Source organism: Aphidius gifuensis, linkage group LG4 (assembly GCF_014905175.1).
Source record: "Aphidius gifuensis isolate YNYX2018 linkage group LG4, ASM1490517v1, whole genome shotgun sequence".
Classification (NCBI taxonomy): domain Eukaryota; kingdom Metazoa; phylum Arthropoda; class Insecta; order Hymenoptera; family Braconidae; genus Aphidius; species Aphidius gifuensis.
The window spans coordinates 14,103,860-14,120,873 of NC_057791.1; the positions used below are offsets into that span (position 1 = coordinate 14,103,860).

General features: G+C 27.5%; 3 protein-coding genes across 4 annotated transcripts; 1 reads left to right on the top strand and 2 right to left on the bottom strand.

Annotated features, from left to right (window-relative positions):
* Positions 1-774: 774 nt before the first annotated feature.
* LOC122855116 (trichohyalin-like) lies at positions 775-4,302 on the bottom strand. Its single transcript, XM_044156279.1, has 4 exons — positions 4,068-4,302; positions 3,395-3,474; positions 2,626-3,308; positions 775-1,775 (listed from the first exon to the last, which is right to left on the bottom strand). Exons 1-4 carry the CDS (start codon positions 4,079-4,081, stop codon positions 1,026-1,028), a joined length of 1,527 nt encoding a protein of 508 aa, XP_044012214.1. The 5' UTR covers positions 4,082-4,302; the 3' UTR covers positions 775-1,025.
* A 43-nt stretch (positions 4,303-4,345) lies between these two features.
* Positions 4,346-5,885, top strand: LOC122855119. Its single transcript, XM_044156284.1, has 4 exons — positions 4,346-4,563; positions 4,793-5,202; positions 5,323-5,379; positions 5,446-5,885. The coding sequence occupies exons 1-4, from the start codon at positions 4,496-4,498 to the stop codon at positions 5,700-5,702; spliced, it is 792 nt and encodes a 263-aa protein (XP_044012219.1). The 5' UTR covers positions 4,346-4,495; the 3' UTR covers positions 5,703-5,885.
* Positions 5,886-6,002: 117 nt separating this feature from the next.
* LOC122855120 lies at positions 6,003-7,968 on the bottom strand. Of its 2 annotated transcripts, none has more exons than XM_044156286.1 (4): positions 7,722-7,968; positions 7,216-7,532; positions 6,926-7,135; positions 6,003-6,774 (listed from the first exon to the last, which is right to left on the bottom strand). In XM_044156286.1, the coding sequence occupies exons 2-4, from the start codon at positions 7,427-7,429 to the stop codon at positions 6,545-6,547; spliced, it is 654 nt and encodes a 217-aa protein (XP_044012221.1). In that variant the 5' UTR covers positions 7,430-7,532; positions 7,722-7,968; the 3' UTR covers positions 6,003-6,544. The 2 variants fall into 2 exon arrangements, with proteins under 2 accessions (XP_044012221.1, XP_044012220.1); XM_044156285.1 differs by having other exon boundaries at positions 6,195-6,774; positions 7,784-7,956.
* Positions 7,969-17,014: the final 9,046 nt, after the last annotated feature.

Below are 17,014 nucleotides of genomic sequence, written 5' to 3' on the forward strand. Positions count from 1 at the left end.
ACAGCCAGTAAAGATTTGTGCATAATGTAATTCTGATTGATGTATTTATAAATGATCAAGGACGTTTTTTTTGTTTTATTACTTTGAATAAAAATAAAAACTTTATTGTTTCCACACACATAACAATAAAGCTGATTTTTATTTAGAAATTTCTCGTATTTTATAATCTATTTTATAGTCCAGTAAAAAAATAGTTATCTTTTTTTTTTGACAATAAAAAAAAAATATTTACAAAATAAAAATTGATTGACAAAAATATGGTTTTAATTTTGTATTTTATAATTGAATTATTTCAACCCGCAAAAATGTGTTTGATTCTACATATTATGATTGTTTTTTTTTTTATTCAAATTATAATTTAGATAAAACAATCTAATTCGTTATTTTCGCAGTGTATAAGCGATGGAAAAAAGGGCAGATTTATGTGGTAAAGAGCGGGAGAGAACGAGAAGTTTTATATTTTACATGGTTGGGCGTAATTTTAAACATAATGTATAAAAATTTTTTTTTTTTCTCTAAATTCAAATAATCTTTTTTCCACAAAATACAAAATTTTTATCTTAACTACTTAAAGCAAATTTCAAGACAATAAGTTTTTATGAGTCTTCTTTTACTTAAAATAAATAATTTCACAACTTTTTCAATCTTTTCATGGCGTATAACACAGTTTTTTAAGATCAGTTGAACAATTCACAGAACATACAAGATGCCAACATGATAACAGTATTAATATAATTATACTTAAATTTTTTTTAAAACAAAATATGCTCTTAAGTTTAATAACTTCATCAAAATCAAGTTGGGCCTATACGGATATCGATAAACTCATTCAGTCGTTGGTCAATTGTTTATCAACATCCATGCAAATCCATCACGCAGATGCCTCATTAAATCAGATGATCTTCGTTCATAGTAAAATGTCAAATCATCATTTTTGGTATTAAGGAATAATCCTTGAAGATAAGTAACTCTTCACGATGCAATGTATAACAATGATTGCGCTCGTTTTTTATCATATTTATACTTCAGCATATATGTGCTTCCACACACCAGCCACAGATGCGGTCACTTGACACAACTAGTTCATTTTTAATTGGGATTGATAGTTGATGATTTCCGAGCAACTGGGATCTGTTATCAACTGAAGTTCCTGGTAAAATCGTATTTAAAAGATTTTTATTCTCTAAAGAGGCAGCTTTTACATCATCTGAAAACCACAATCGTCCGCATATAGAGCATACATGCCTATATTCATTATTTGTCATTTCTTTTTTAAATTCTTTGTATGCTTTATGAGATTCATTATAATCACTATTTAGCAATACAGAATCATTAACATAAGCTGTGTTTGTATCTAAGAACTTTTTTTCGGTGGGCTCATCACTGCACCTGCCATTCTCATCGGAGTGTTTTTCTTGAGAAATAATAAAATTATCTTCAATCTTATCAAGTTGCTTCGTCAACAAACTTTTTTTTCGGGCACGATATTGTCGAGCACGTTCAGCATCTGATAATGGTGGTTGCTTAGGTTTTAACGATAATATAGTATCTGGATTATCTTTTAATTGTTGTTCACGTTTTTTGGCACGATATCGTCGTTTACGTTCAGCTTCTGATAATGGTGGTTGCTTAGGTTTTAATGAAACTATAGCATCTGGATTATCTTTTAATTGTTGTTCACGTTTTTTGGCACGATATCGTCGTTTACGTTCAGCTGCTGATAATGGTGGTTGCTTAGATTTTAATGAAACTATAGCATCTGGATTATCTTTTAAGGTACATTCTCAGCTACCTTCCGAATATAAGAATTTCTTGAAATTTATACAGTATGTAATTGAAATATTGATAAATCATTTCGTGAAATAATATATTATGTTACAGACTTATTTTTTTTATAATAATTAATTAAACTTGGCTACTTTTAGAGAGGTTAAACATGGGCTCTTATGGGAGGGGATGTTTGAAATTTTTTTGATCATAACTAAATTACATTTCTAAATATAAGATTTTATTGAAAAACTGATAGATAATAGTAAAAATAATAAGGAATTTTTTAATACCTGGTTTATATGGGGTTAGAGAACTGATTTCGTTATTTTAATTAAAAATATGTGGTAAAAAGTTGTTTTTTTACTGATTTTCTAATGAAGAGCCATAATATTGAAAAAGCGGGAAAATTTAAACTTGCATAAAAGAAATTTGATTACAAAATAATGGAGCATCATAAATGCAAACATTAATGAAAATATTATTAAAAATGTTTTTATTAACCATATAAAATTGAGATTGATAATAAATATTAATATTAATTGGATATAAATAAAAAACTTCATACTGATACAAATCAGTGATGCATACTAACAAAAAAAAATTTTTGTGTGCAATATTGAAATGAATAAATATTATAGAATAATTGTTTTTATCAATATATAATTGGTTTTTATTGGAATATATTGCATAAGATTAATTAATAATGGAAAAAATAAATTGTTAACACAAAAAAAATGATCATGAAAATTTCAAACTTTTGGTTTTTTGGGGTTGGTAGGACAAAATCTCCAATGTAAAAAGCATAGGATTTTATTTAGGACACGCCCACAAAATCTAGCTGAAAATGTACCTTAATTGTTGTTCACGTTTTTTGGCACGATATCGTCGTTTACGTTCAGCTTCTAATAATGGTGGCTGCTTAGGTTTTAACGATAATATAGCATCTGGATTATTTTGTAATTGTTCTTCACGTTTTCTAGCACGATATCGTCGTTTACGTTCAGCTTCTGATAATGGTGGTTGCTTAGGTTTTAACGATACTATAGCATCTGGATTATTTTGTAATCGTTCACGTTTTCTGGCACGATATTTTTGAGCACGTTCCGCATCTGATACTGGTGGTTGCTTAGGGGCTAATGATAATATAGCATCTGGATTATCTTGTAATTGTTGTTCACGTTTTCTGGCACGATATTTTCGAGCACGTTCCGCAGCTGATACTGGTGGTTGCTTAGGGGCTAATGATAATATAGCATCTGGATTATCTTGTAATTGTTGTTCACGTTCTCTGGCATGATATCCTTGTTTACGTTCAGCTTCTGATACAACTGATACAGCTTTTAATTCTGGTAATTGTGGTGATTCAGTATCCGTAACATGATGATAAGGTTCTTCTGGAAGATATATTGTAAGAAATTCACCTCGACTCGATTTAATGTCCAACCGATTGACGCTGGTAGCTGTTTCAGATTTTTTATTTGTTGGCAAATAAGTCTCACTACTTTTATCCGTGATTGGTCTTTTTACCGGTGCTGAGCCTACGAAAAAGTTAAATTCAATGTTAGTGTTTTCCATTTTAATTAGCTATAATGAAAAATAGAACAGATTAATTTAAAAATATTACCTTTTTCTCTTTTGGATTTTGGTTGACATCTCGGTTTTTGCGGCAATAGTCGGTGGTTGATTTTTTCAACATAATTGATACTAAAAAAAAAAACGTAAAAATTCTATATTTATTAAATTTAAATATACCAGTTATCTACCTGTGCGTATATTGAATTAAAACATCTCTAAATCTAGCCATTAAAAGTAACAAATTAATAATTGTCATTCATGATATTTTTTAAACATATACATATGTTTGTAGATTAATTAATTTATATATATTTATATATATAAATAAAAAGAAAATAAATTAATATTAACAGAACAAATAACTATTGTATAAGCAAATATTCCATGAAGAGGAAAATCAACTATTTTTTTTTCAGTTAAAAATAACAAGTAATAATATAGAATAGATAATAAATTAAATATCATTGATAATTTCAAAAAATATATATGAGTAATTTAATTAAATCAACAAGTAATTTGAAAATATAAATTTATTCGATTTTTAATTATTTGTTTACTATGTATCGATAGTGCGATATATCGATTATTGATATTTTGATTCGATAGGCACAGTGTCAAATGTATGAACATATTGATGTTATTTCTATTATAAATCAATATAAAGTACATCATCACTTAAATTAATACTATTATAAGTAATCAATATTCTTTTTAATACTTACAATAAATTTTGCATTTGTTGTCACTAATATTTGCTAATATTATTAAAACAGTCAAACAGAACCATCAATACAACAATTGTTGACACAATAATAATTATTCAAATCCACGAAAGAATTATTGCTTAAAATAGTTAAATAAATTATTTTCAAACATCATACACAGTTGAATCATTCGATAACATTACAATAAAAAATAAATGTTAGAAGTCGCACATGCATACGAATAAAACAGCTGATGCTGATGCAATTCACTTACACTATTTTAACTTTCTCACATATACAATTTGCAGCTTGTTGCATGGAGGCCTACACATGTTGTCAACCCTGTTAAAATCTAAAGGTTATTTTCAGCTGTCCAAAATTATTTTTGTTTACATTGAAAAAGTTTATAAATAATAAACAGATATTTCGATTAATTATTATAAATCATGGTAAAGCTCATTTGTTATTTGTGTAGTAAGACTGCAACTAAACATAAAGAATTATCATTTCATAAGTAAGTAATATTGTTTATTTGCTATTACTTATTTTTTCAAATTTAAAAAATCAATCAAATAATTTAACTTAAAAAAAAAAGTCATTGTTTTTGTTTTTTGTTAATAATTCAAAAACTTGAGTGCAAAGTAGAGTAAAAAAAAAATAAGCTGAGTATATGATTATTACGTATTGTCAATATATTTTTGTTTGACGTTGTTAAATTGATATTTAAAAATTTTGTCTTTCAGATTTCCAAAAGATTCTGGCTTATGTTTAAGATGGAAACAAGCGTGTGGGATCAATGCCCTAACTGATGTGTTTAGCTTTCGTATTTGTTCTACTCATTTTCATGAAGATATTAAACTGAAGGTTCTTGGTAATAAACAGAAGCCAATTACAAAGCTAGCCAGTGGATCAGTACCCTCAATTTCTGTTCCATTTCCACCACAATTATCTTGTATAAATCAGCAAAAATGTGCATCGCCAGTGTTAACTGTATCTGACAATGTTCAGTGCTCACTTGATGCATCAATAAATACTGATAATATCGACATGACAAATAAGGAACCACTAGTAGATTCAAATGGTAACTTTAGTCAATCTAGCCAAGAAAAATTAGTGCCAGTGTCAACAACAAGTTGTGATGTTGATATATCTTGTAAGTTCCTCAATAATAACTAGAATCAAATACATAGTTTGTATGCCTTGAAAAATTCAAGTGCATTATTAAGCACCAAGAAGTATTATCAACAATAATAAATTATACTTTTTGTTTTAGACACTACACCAGATTCTGAAAGTGATGAAAGTCAAGAAGAATATACAAACCATGATAGTAAGTGTTATTGAAACAAAATTATGTGTATTCACATTATTTTTCACTTTTTAATTTAATTTTTAGATCCCGATGAAAATCCTGTTCCTCCAAAAAAACGTAGACGCTTTGAACCTTTATATATCAAGGAAGTTGAATTGACAGATTTTGGCACTCCCAGAAGAGGCAATCGAACATTAAAGCTGATAAAAACTCAAGCAGAGGAGTCTGCAAAGAAATTTCGTTTACTTTCAAAACAAAACAAATACTACAAAGAAAAAATACAAAGTTTACGAGAGACGATAAAACAGCTAACAAGCAAGGATTTGATTCCTAGACAATAAGAATTATTAATGATGATAAAGTATGATTCTTCGTCCAATTAAATGTAATAAAGATAGAAGATAGTCCATTTACTTGCTGGACAGTATTTTTATATTAATATTTGATTTATTCTTATATTAATTGCCACACAATGAATGTGATATAATATATCATTTATAATAAATATATGATGCATATGATATTACTATTGATGTTTCCTTATTCATTTATTTATTTCATTATTTATTAATATACTTTAATAATCAAATTATTTCAACTATTATTATCATTCTTATTAAGGAATAAATTAAATAGACATATTTTTAAGCTGAAAATATTTTATTTGAATCATACAATAACATTTATAACAACGCATTGATCTTAAATAATTAAATATATACGTATATGTATATTATTATTTATCAATGTTTCATAATTATGTCTAGGACAAATATAACAATAATAAATAATGATACTTAATTAATAATTATAAAAATAATAATGATGAATTATGAAATATTTTTTTATATATTGTTGATCAAAAAACTGGATGAGTTTGGTAAATTTTGATCAAATGCACTCATTTTTTTGTGATATATCTTTTGCTTTACGATATAGTTTTTTAATTGACTTAAAAGTAGCATTTTACCACCAATTAAATGGCTTTTACAAATAACACAATCAACAGCTGTCGTTATAGGTTTGTACGATACGTAACCAGCAATATGAAGAACAGACTGTTCAACAAATGATGATGCAAAGTGTGTGGACAAGTAGTCATTTTTTTTTATTTTCATGTACCAACGTGATACGTTAAGGTGATTGACTCTTCATTTCCTAGTGTACACAAATTCTTCTTTTTTTAATCATTTACCATATGTCGAACACTTCCATATTTTTTTTTGTAATACTTAATCTGCTTTTTTAGTTTTTGATTTTCTTCTCGATATTTGCGATCTGTCTCAATTATCATCTTTATTAAACGTTTGGCTTTCTTTGGATCATCTATAAAGTCTTCATATTCAATTTGAGATGGGAAAAGAGGTTCCTTACGTTGACGTTTTACCGCGGCTGAGTATTTGTGTTCATTTCCTATTTTTATATAAAAAAAAATTATATGAGTCTGAATACATTAAGTATAACAAAAAATTGATGAATCATAAAAAACAAAGTGACATTAAAAAAAATAAAAAAAATATTCTATTTTAGAATATAAAAATATTTTAAGAATATAATAACTTACTAATAATGTTAATATCAGTATTATTATTAAGAGTATCAAGCAAAATCTTATCGTGATGTTGTGGTACATCATTTTCTCTACCAGCTTGAATAATCTCTTGGTCAATCTCTGTTAAACTTTCTTCATATTTATTACTCGTATCTTGAGAAGAATTGGATGGAAATGACTCTTGATTATCAATAAATACTTCGACATTATCTTCTGTATTACCTGAATTAAAAAAACATTAAATATTAATGTTGAACTATTTCTAGACATCAATCTATCAAGTATTAAATTAATTTACTTACAATCAATTACAATTTGTTCTTCACTTATATCGGTAGTTAAAGAATTTGTTTTTGAACAACCAGCTGACGACTCGTTGTTAACAAAATTGTTTTGTAAAACAGATTCATTTAAAAAAATCTCTTCAGGTGGATGTGGTACTCCGATTGAAGGAATTGCTTTTTGGTCGATATATGTTACTGCTTTTCCAGTACCTCTTGAGACTCTTTTTTGCATTGGTGTAAAATGTTGTGAACATATAAAGAGATTATTTACATTTATTTCCTCGCATCCACAAGCGATTTCCCATTTTTCACGTAAGTTAGATTTTTTTGGAAATCTGTAAATGAAGAAGAAAAAATTAATTTCAAAAATTAGTGTGATAAACTATATCAAACATTTCCCTATTTACATTTAACTAAATACAATAACTTAAAATACAATGTCGATAAAAAATGAACACAAAATCAAACAAAAAAATAAACACTATTAAATTATTTTTGACATGCATGTATAAATGAATATTTACCATATACTTAATACTGTATTAATTATATGATATTTGCAGGTTACAATTATATGTATACGTACTTGTGTAGAGAAATACTTTCACTTTTTGTTGATTTACACAAAAAACACTTCATTTTTTACTTTATTTATTTATCAAATATAATTATTGCCTATTTAATATATGTTTATTAATTATATTCTTTTAAAGTACGAATAATTACACGTAAATAATAAAAATAAGTTCGGTCAGACTATTGTCATAATTTTCTACATTTTTGTTAAATATCCCAAAATCATTGTATGATTCAAATATTTCATCTCCATATTAGTGATTAATGAGTAGTTCTTTCAATTGCTTGATAAAATAAAAAATTAGATAGTCAGTAATAACTTTGTGGATGATATCAGTATATTAAAATGCTCTGAAAGCTGTACCCATTTTTTTCATTTTTTATACTGAACAATAATAAAAGCACATTCGAGAATTGACATTGATCAGGAAATTTTCTAATCCATTCATATTCTTAAATATTACCTGATATTTAACAATTAATTAATTATCAAGTAAGTAGTTTCGAAAAATATTGTCAACAAGTTGTTGTTATTATGTTATTAATTAAGAATTAATTAAAAATATAAAATAACATTTATAAATAACCTTGAAGGGAATTTCTATAACACTCTTAAATTAACTTACTTGATGAAGTCATTAAAACACGAATTATTGATTTATTATAATTATAATTTAATAATTATTTATTTGTTTTTTGAAGAAAAAATACTTCACGTGTTAAGTTCATTATCGCTTATAAAACACACATCGTCCGAATCAATCCGACCGTATGCAAGATTTTTCGTGATATTCTTCTTATTTTTACATTAAATCTTCTTCATTTTTATGTTACAAATTGATTTTACAAAAAAAAATTTGTAAAATTAACAAACGAAATTTGTAAAATTAACAAACGGAGTTTGTAAAAACATTTTACAAATTTTTTGTTGGTAAAATTAACAAACGGAGTTTGTAAAAACATTTTACAAATGTTTTGTTTGTAAAATTATCAAACGGAGTTTGTAAAATTAACAAACGGAGTTTGTAAAAATATTTTACAAATTTTTTGTTTGTAAAATTAACAAATAAAATTTGTCAAATGATTTTACAAATTTTTTTTTGTTAAATTAACAAACAAAAATTTGACAAACGACTGAAGTCTACAAATTACAAACGACTATTAAATTTTTTTTACTGTGTATCAAGTTTTTCTACGTAATTTTGAAATAACTTTCTACTAATTTGTAAAGGACTCTTTTTGATTTCACCGATTTAAAACCGCCTTGGTCAATAGGATAGAGTTCCGACTCTTTGAACAGAATAGCTCAAAGATCAATCCCTAAAATCCGGAATTTTAGCATTTAGGTTGAATTTTCTAAGATAAAAATATTGTTAATAATGATTATTAAAAAGAAATAATTGAAAAAGCAACATATTTTTTTTTTAAATCAAAATTTTTAAACAAAAATTCGGATCCGGTTTAAATATACCCGGATCCAGTTTAAGATTGAAATCGGATCCGATTTTAGATGTAAAATCGGATCCGCTTTTATGCAAAAATCGAATCCGATTTAAAAATTTCAGACACATAATTTGCATCCGATTTGGCCACGGTGACTCCATTGTGTAACCGTGGATCCGGTTCGCCGGATCCGATCCGGCTCAGCCGGCGTTAATTTTTCAGTCCAAATCGGATCCAGCCAGCCTGATCCGATTCGGATATGTAATCAGGTAAACCGGATCCGACCTGGATCCGAATCGGACTGAAATTTCCACTCGCGCGCGTCACCTATGTATTGAATTTGTCTACCGAAAGTTAAAAAACGCTTTCATTTCTAAAGTAATTGTCAGTGACACTTCGTGTTAGAACCAAAAGCAACGTATTTTCAATCTTTTTAATTTGTATATTTCTGATTTTTTCTCAAACGAGCACATTGGCGCGCTACGCACGCCTGTCTCCATATTTTTCAACCTAATATTTATTGTAATTTACGTGTTATTATCGATTTTCACGATATAGTTTTAATAGCGTTACTTAGTTATCCTTTATTTTACTAAAAATAAAAAAAAAATTCTTTACAAGACTATTTTCACTATGAAAATACATATATATTATCTAATCAATTTTGGGGTATGTCGAGGATAGGTGTACGTCCTCAGATTTTCCTCTGAACGCAGATGATAAATCCTTTTTTAATTTGTCTAAATCTAACTTGTAATGAATAAAATTGAAAAAAAAGCTGTAAGTTAAGGTCAGATGCATTCCTTCAGATTTCCTTTTGCTTATAGCCGATGTATTTTATGTTATAGTTTTGGAAAATGATTACACAATTGAGGTGTATTCTATTGATTTTCTTCTACATACAGCTAATCTATTTCGATATCATTTTAAAACCCTATATATTTTTTCAACTGATTTTTTATAAAATAAGAATCGATTTATTTTATTGACATTTAATCCTCGAAGATCACTCTTGTTTATTTCGATTTATTTCGTTAGCGACAAAACAACTACGTTTCACTCAATTTTTGTTTTTGTTGCTAACGAAAAAAATAAAATAAAAGAAAAACGACCAATCAAATGTCCGGAAGACCGATGATGTTTGTCCTTTTTATATAAAGATGATTATTAAAGTTGCCAGAGCCAGAAATGTTAAAAACCTTTTTTTGTGTAATATATGTCTCACGAAAAAATATATATCCTGGATATATCTTAAAAATTCCAGAAAATACGAAAAATACTAACTGTTATGTATTTTATGAAAAATATTTAATGATCAAGTGCATAAGATTTTTTTCAATTTTTCTAAATAAAAATGACTAATTAATAATATCTGCGTACGATACTACGATCCACATTTTTAGGTATTTGTTGGTAAATGAGTTTCAATTTATTATTTGTTAATTAATTAATAATTATAATTATTACCACAAATTTCCAGTTTGCATTTCTGGTAAATTTCCGGAAATTTATCGAAAATTGTTTCTGGAAATGTTTTCTAGAAAATTTCCGGAAATCGTTTCTAGAAATATTTACCCGAAATTTTCTGGAAAATTTCCGGAAATTGTTTCTCATTTTTAACAACAATTTTAATAGAAAACTTTTCTTGAAATTTTCTAGAAAATCTCCAGAAATAGTTTCTGGAAATATTTACTAGATATATTCTTAAAAATTCCGGAAATTGTTTCTCATTTTTAAAAACAATTTTGGTAGAAAACTTATCTTGAAATTTTATAGAAAATTTCTGGAAATCATTTCCAGAAATGTTTATTACATATTTTCTAGAAAATTTCCGAAAATTGTTTCTCATTTTTAAAAACAATATTGATAGAAAACTTATCTTGAAATTTTCTAGATTTTATTAGTCCAACATTTTGCGCTCGCCATATGGAGTGGGTATAATAAGCGGTTTCCCTCACTTCCGAGGTAAAAATCATCTATGGTTTCACTCTGCTTATACCCACTCTACTCGCGGGCTGCCACACTTTGGATTTGTTAGTGACACCTACAGGATTTCCAAGGAAATCAAATATTTACTACGGTACCCCTGGTGGAAATATTTCTTCGAATTTTCGACGAATTTCTACCAATTTTTAGCGAATTTTAACGAATTATTACGAATTCCTACGGATCTCTGCCAATTTCTACGAAATTGACCCGTTCGAGAAAATAATTTCAGAGTTATCTCTCAATTTTTCTTCGAGTTTTTTGGTCTTCGGAGAAACTTCTCCGATTGCTCGGGAACTTCTCCAAAAGTCAACCGTGTGTTATAATAGCTCTGAAATTTTCTCTGAATGTTTCTCCAAGTTTTTTTGAGCTTTAGAGAAGTAAGACTATTAGTGGAAATAATTTATAGATTTTCTTTGAACATTTTTCGGAATTCATTTAGCTCTTGAAAAAAGCTTTTTCGATTGTTTGCGGATTTTATTAGATTATTTTAATTTTGTCCACAACAACAAAGTAAAATTTTAGAAATATACAAAGCAAAAAAAAAAAAAATATTCTTTGCTTGTGTAACGTAATTTTTAGGCTGGATCATTTTAAGTTTTGAATTTGGTTTCTGTAAATATTTCTTTATGCGTTGTAATTTTTTCATCGGGAAATAGCAAAAAAAACATGACATAATCGCTATATGGTACATTTAAATTTTTCAAGACTACAATTGTTTTTTTTTTTTCGTTAAAATAAATTTAATTTAAATAATATTAAATTTTTTTAATAGTCAAAAGATAGTTCTATGGTAATGTGGCACCATATAGTAAAATTGAGTAAAAATTTTTTTCCGTGATATTGAGTCGGGCCTGACGTTGATTTGACAGCCCATTTCTACTATTATAATGGTGAAAAAAAAATTCGGTTAGTTAATGATTATCGAGGATTGAATAAAAAAACTATCGGGGATGCTTATTCTTTGCCTAACATTCAGGATATTCTGGATCAATTGGGCAACGCTAAATATTTTTCGACTTCTGATTTAGCGAGCGGCCTTCATCAAATTCCAATCCACTCAGATGATAAGCACAGAACTGCTTTTTTTACTTCTTAAAACCATTATCAATATACACGTGTTAGTTATGGATTCAAAAATGGACCTTGCATTTTTCAGAGAGTTGCTAATAAAGTTGTAAGAGGGTTACAGAGAACCAGTGTATTTATGTCTATGGACGACCTCGTAATTGACTCACAAACCCTAGAAGAGCACGCGGATAACTTAAAGAAAGTAGCCGAGAGGTTTAGAGCTGCTAATTTGAAATTTCAACCTGACAAACGTAATTTTTTGCAAAAAGAGATATTGTATTTAGGCCACGTAATCACTGAACATGGTGAAAAACCAAATCCAAAAAAATTGATCGCGGTAAAAGATTTTCCGCAGCCCACTAACGTCAAGGGAGTTATTATTTAGGTTTATATCATTTTTATTTTCAAATGTATTATTCTTATTTTCAATTTCAGTAATTGAATTTAATATTTCATTTATATCTGATTTTGGAATTAATTTGACTGTATTAGTTGATCTGATTGAAGTATTGGCCATTTTTGTGTTCCTCCCTCTAGGTCCGCCGGCCCATCCCCGTTTTTTCGAGCTTGACGTTCAAGACATTTTCTTTGAGCATTTTGTAATGCAAAAAAATTATTCATATCATGTCTCGGTTTTTGGCAAAAACCACAAACTAAATTATTATTCGTATTATAATCTTTTTCATCTTGACTAATATCATATGACATAAAGCCATTATTATTATAAACATTATTATTTAAATTTTTATTATTAATTGGATCATTTGTTGGCGCATAAGAATTATTAAAATTATAAAAGTCATAATTATTATTGTAAGATTTTTGTAAATAACCATTTGTTGAATTTTCATATAAGAATTATAGTATGAATTCTTTATATTATTATTAGTGTTCTCAACTGGATTCGAACTAAAGATCTCGGGTGAATTTACATTTGAATTTTTTTGCGTATTTAAATAAATATTCTGACTTGAAACGATGGATTCGTTTTGTTCATAATTTCTAAAATTGTTATTAAAATTATTATTATTATTTCTTGAAAAATTATTATTATATTTTTGATTTGAAAAATTATAAGAAAAATTATTATTTGATTCAGTGATTACTTCCGACGGGTTCTCGATTTTATTTGCTTGCTCGGTTTTAACTTCTTCTAATTTTCTAAGCTTTAAACTGTCAATATATTCATTATAAATTTTTTGGGTATTATTCTACACTTTCAAAATTCTGTAGTATCCATATTTTTACATTCAACTCTCAAACATACCTCAGGCAATAATCCTTTAATAAATTGACGTATGGTTCTTTCTTCAATAATAGATTTACTCATTGTTCCAAAACCATCATTGTTACCCTCATTACAATCAATCAAATCATTATACAATTTTAATACTCTACTTCCATACTCATCAACATTCTCATTATCATTCATCACTACGGTGAATAGTTCTTTCCAAAGTGACTCGAAACTTTTTCCCGTGTATGTAACTGTACGGAGCAATACTTCTAGCTCATCAAAAGATGAAAATTCTTTGTTAGCAATTAGATTGATTTTAGGATCTGTTAATAGTTTTGTTTCAAGAAAACCTCAAAAATCATGACTTTATAGGTATATATGCAATTTGACTTGTAAACGTATTTTATTATTATTATTAGTAGGATAAGTATTATTATTCGAAAGTATAAAATTGTTGAGCTTGATAGAGAAGAAAATTTTCATGTTAAATAAAATATGTTTAGCAGTTAAATTGCAAATCATGATTTTCAAGCTTTTTTTGAGACGAAAAAACAAAAAACTGTACAAAAAAAATGTACAGTGACAATTTGAAGGTATTTTCATAAGCTACAAAATGAGACTAATATCAACTTTCTAGGATTCAAACTGACTGAGTTATGCAAAGTCAAAGATAAACAGCCATACGCGCGCGTGTTAATCAAATAGGAAATACAAAAACCCGATGAGCAGGCTCAAAAAAAATCCTTAATTTTTTTAATTTTTTTTTTTGTGTCATCATAAAGAACAAATTTATAGACTTCAGGAGGGTACAATAAAAAAAATTCTGTTTTTTTGGACAGGTCTAATATATATATATATGAATATTTTTATTTTCTTTATATGTAAAAAAAATTTATGTAATAGTGTATAGTGTACCCAAAATATTTTCTAACTAAAAAAAAATTTATTCTGCACTGAGGTTAAAAATCTATGTTACACATTACAATATCCCACTTCTGACACCAATTTTGTTACGTACCAGGCTAATTAATTTATATTTACTATGAAATAACAAGAAAAAAAGAAGAATGTTTAACTAGAAAAATAATATGGTAATAACTTGAAAATAATATAGATTGATGAGCCTGATATTTAACTTAATTTTATAAAATCCTCTTGTTTTGTTATTCCCTACAGGATAACGGGTTAGGAGGGAATGTGTGTTATAGTAGATGTACCTTTGATGTAAGAATAATCTGAAACCAATATTGTTGAGAGCGTGTCAATCTGGATGGTCGCCTTTTGAGTTTTGATGTTGGTAGTCTTGAATAATCCAAACGGTAAAATAGACTCGAAGCACAGAAAACAACACTTCGGAGAAATGTCACAGTTAATTATTTTATAGTATTAGGAACAGTAAATTTATAAAGGAAAAAATAAAAATTTTAGCACAAAGATTATTAAATTTAAATTCACTTTCAAAATTTTATTTATTAGAAACGTAAAAGTTCAATTGATTTTATTATTTATTTAATTTGATTTAATAATTAATTTATAAAATTTAAATTTAATAAGTAAATATTAAATATTTTAGATATTGTCCAAACAAAAGTTGTCGCAAGAGTGAAGCTTCTTAAATTATAAAATAATAATTCCCATGAATGGTTTTGTGATAGCACGTTTTTTCAATATGAAATTAGTACATCTCTCTTTGAATCGCATAGCTCCTGACTCTGTACTACTTGTCAAAATAAAAAAATTGTTATAAAATAGAAGAAAAATTCTTATCGAAGGCAGTGGATTTTCTCAGATAAGAATTACACTTTTTCGGTGAAGAAGCGACAGTTTTGTTCTAAATTATTTCGGAGTGGTCGTAAAATATAGGCGTCATTGAACCATCTATTTCCCATTCCAAAATATAATTGTTTTTCCGATTATCAACTGTTGAGTACTATGCGCAAAAAAATAAATTATTGTGACGAAATTACTTCAATCAAAAAAGGCCTTCTTGTCTGAAGAAGCGAACGTCTCATCAAAATCTGAGATTTCTCTCAGTAATATATGATTTGTTAGGTGTAACTTGTTTCTTAATTATTATAATCAAATATAGATAATTATTACAATTTTTATTTAAAACGAAAAAAAATATGTTTGTTTATACATGTGAATACTTGTGAATATGCATGTAGAATCGTAATGTATGTCACGAAAAAATATATATCCTGGATATATCTTAAAAATTCCAGGAAAAAATAACAACGGCATACCATTTTATTGAAGCCTAACTTACTGTTATGTATTTTTTGGAAAATATTCAATAATTGATCGCATGAGGCTTCTTCAAACATTACTTAGTAAGACCACTATGAAAGCGTGCTACTTTTTCCTAAAAAATTTTCAGGATATACCCAAGACATATATTTTTTCGTGAAAAATAGTATTATATAAAATAAAATATACTGAAAAAATTCAGCTGCATCAACTATCTTAAAGGCGGAAAACCGTATTGTAGGGAAATTGGCTAGCCAGATTTCAACAATAACGATTTTTACATGACCAGTCTTTCGGATAGCTGCTCCAGCTAACAAATTTCTTCAGTGTACAATTTGTTATTTTAAAAATTTCAGAATCTGAATCTGAAAATTCTGAGATACTAAAAATATTATACATTGCCGTTTAGTCAAAACGTATGCCCACTTTTTTTGTGAAAAAATGGTTTATCACAAACAAGCACCCAAAACACGGGAAGCCCCATTGTCTTCTGATGGTGATTATTAGTGAGAACGTTGAATTTATGAAAAGGACCACGATAAGAAACAAACCCACGACATATTTCTTATCGGGCAAAAGCCATTCAACTACAGTCATCCATCAAATCAACCCGTTGAGCCCTTAGGAATATGCAGCGGTTGATTTTTACCTGGAGGAAAAATGATTTTTAAACCAGAATGACGCTCTTCAGTCATCAACTTTTTTTTTTTTATCAAAAAAATTTGTAAATAGATTTAAACACATTTTGCCACATAAAATTGGACACACGTTCTGTCAATGTACAGAAAGCCATTTTTGGCTTTCATGTCTTTTTTTTACATAGTAATAAATACAAACAATAATAATAATAATAGATATTCATATCTCGAAGCTATTTTAGTAACAGTCGATATTTAAAGCCCCATAACAACTGTCAGTTCCATTTTGCTATCGCAAATTTAAAGGAACAGTCGGTCTAGTTAGCCTCTTTCGCTATTGCCTGATCGAAGTAAATCACACTCCATTCCAAAGTTTATTTCTTTTTTAAACTACGTTATTATTTTTGTATAAAAATTATAGTTTCATAAATTATCTATGCTTCTATTTGTTTATGCACAAATTAATAAACAAAACCAATGCATTTAACAGTTTTGTAAAATAGATACTGAACTTTGAAAGGAAATGCAATTTACCTCGACCAAGAAGAAGCGAAATAGGCTGACTAAAACAACAGTTCCTTTAATTCAACAATGGCAAAATGGAATTCACCATTAA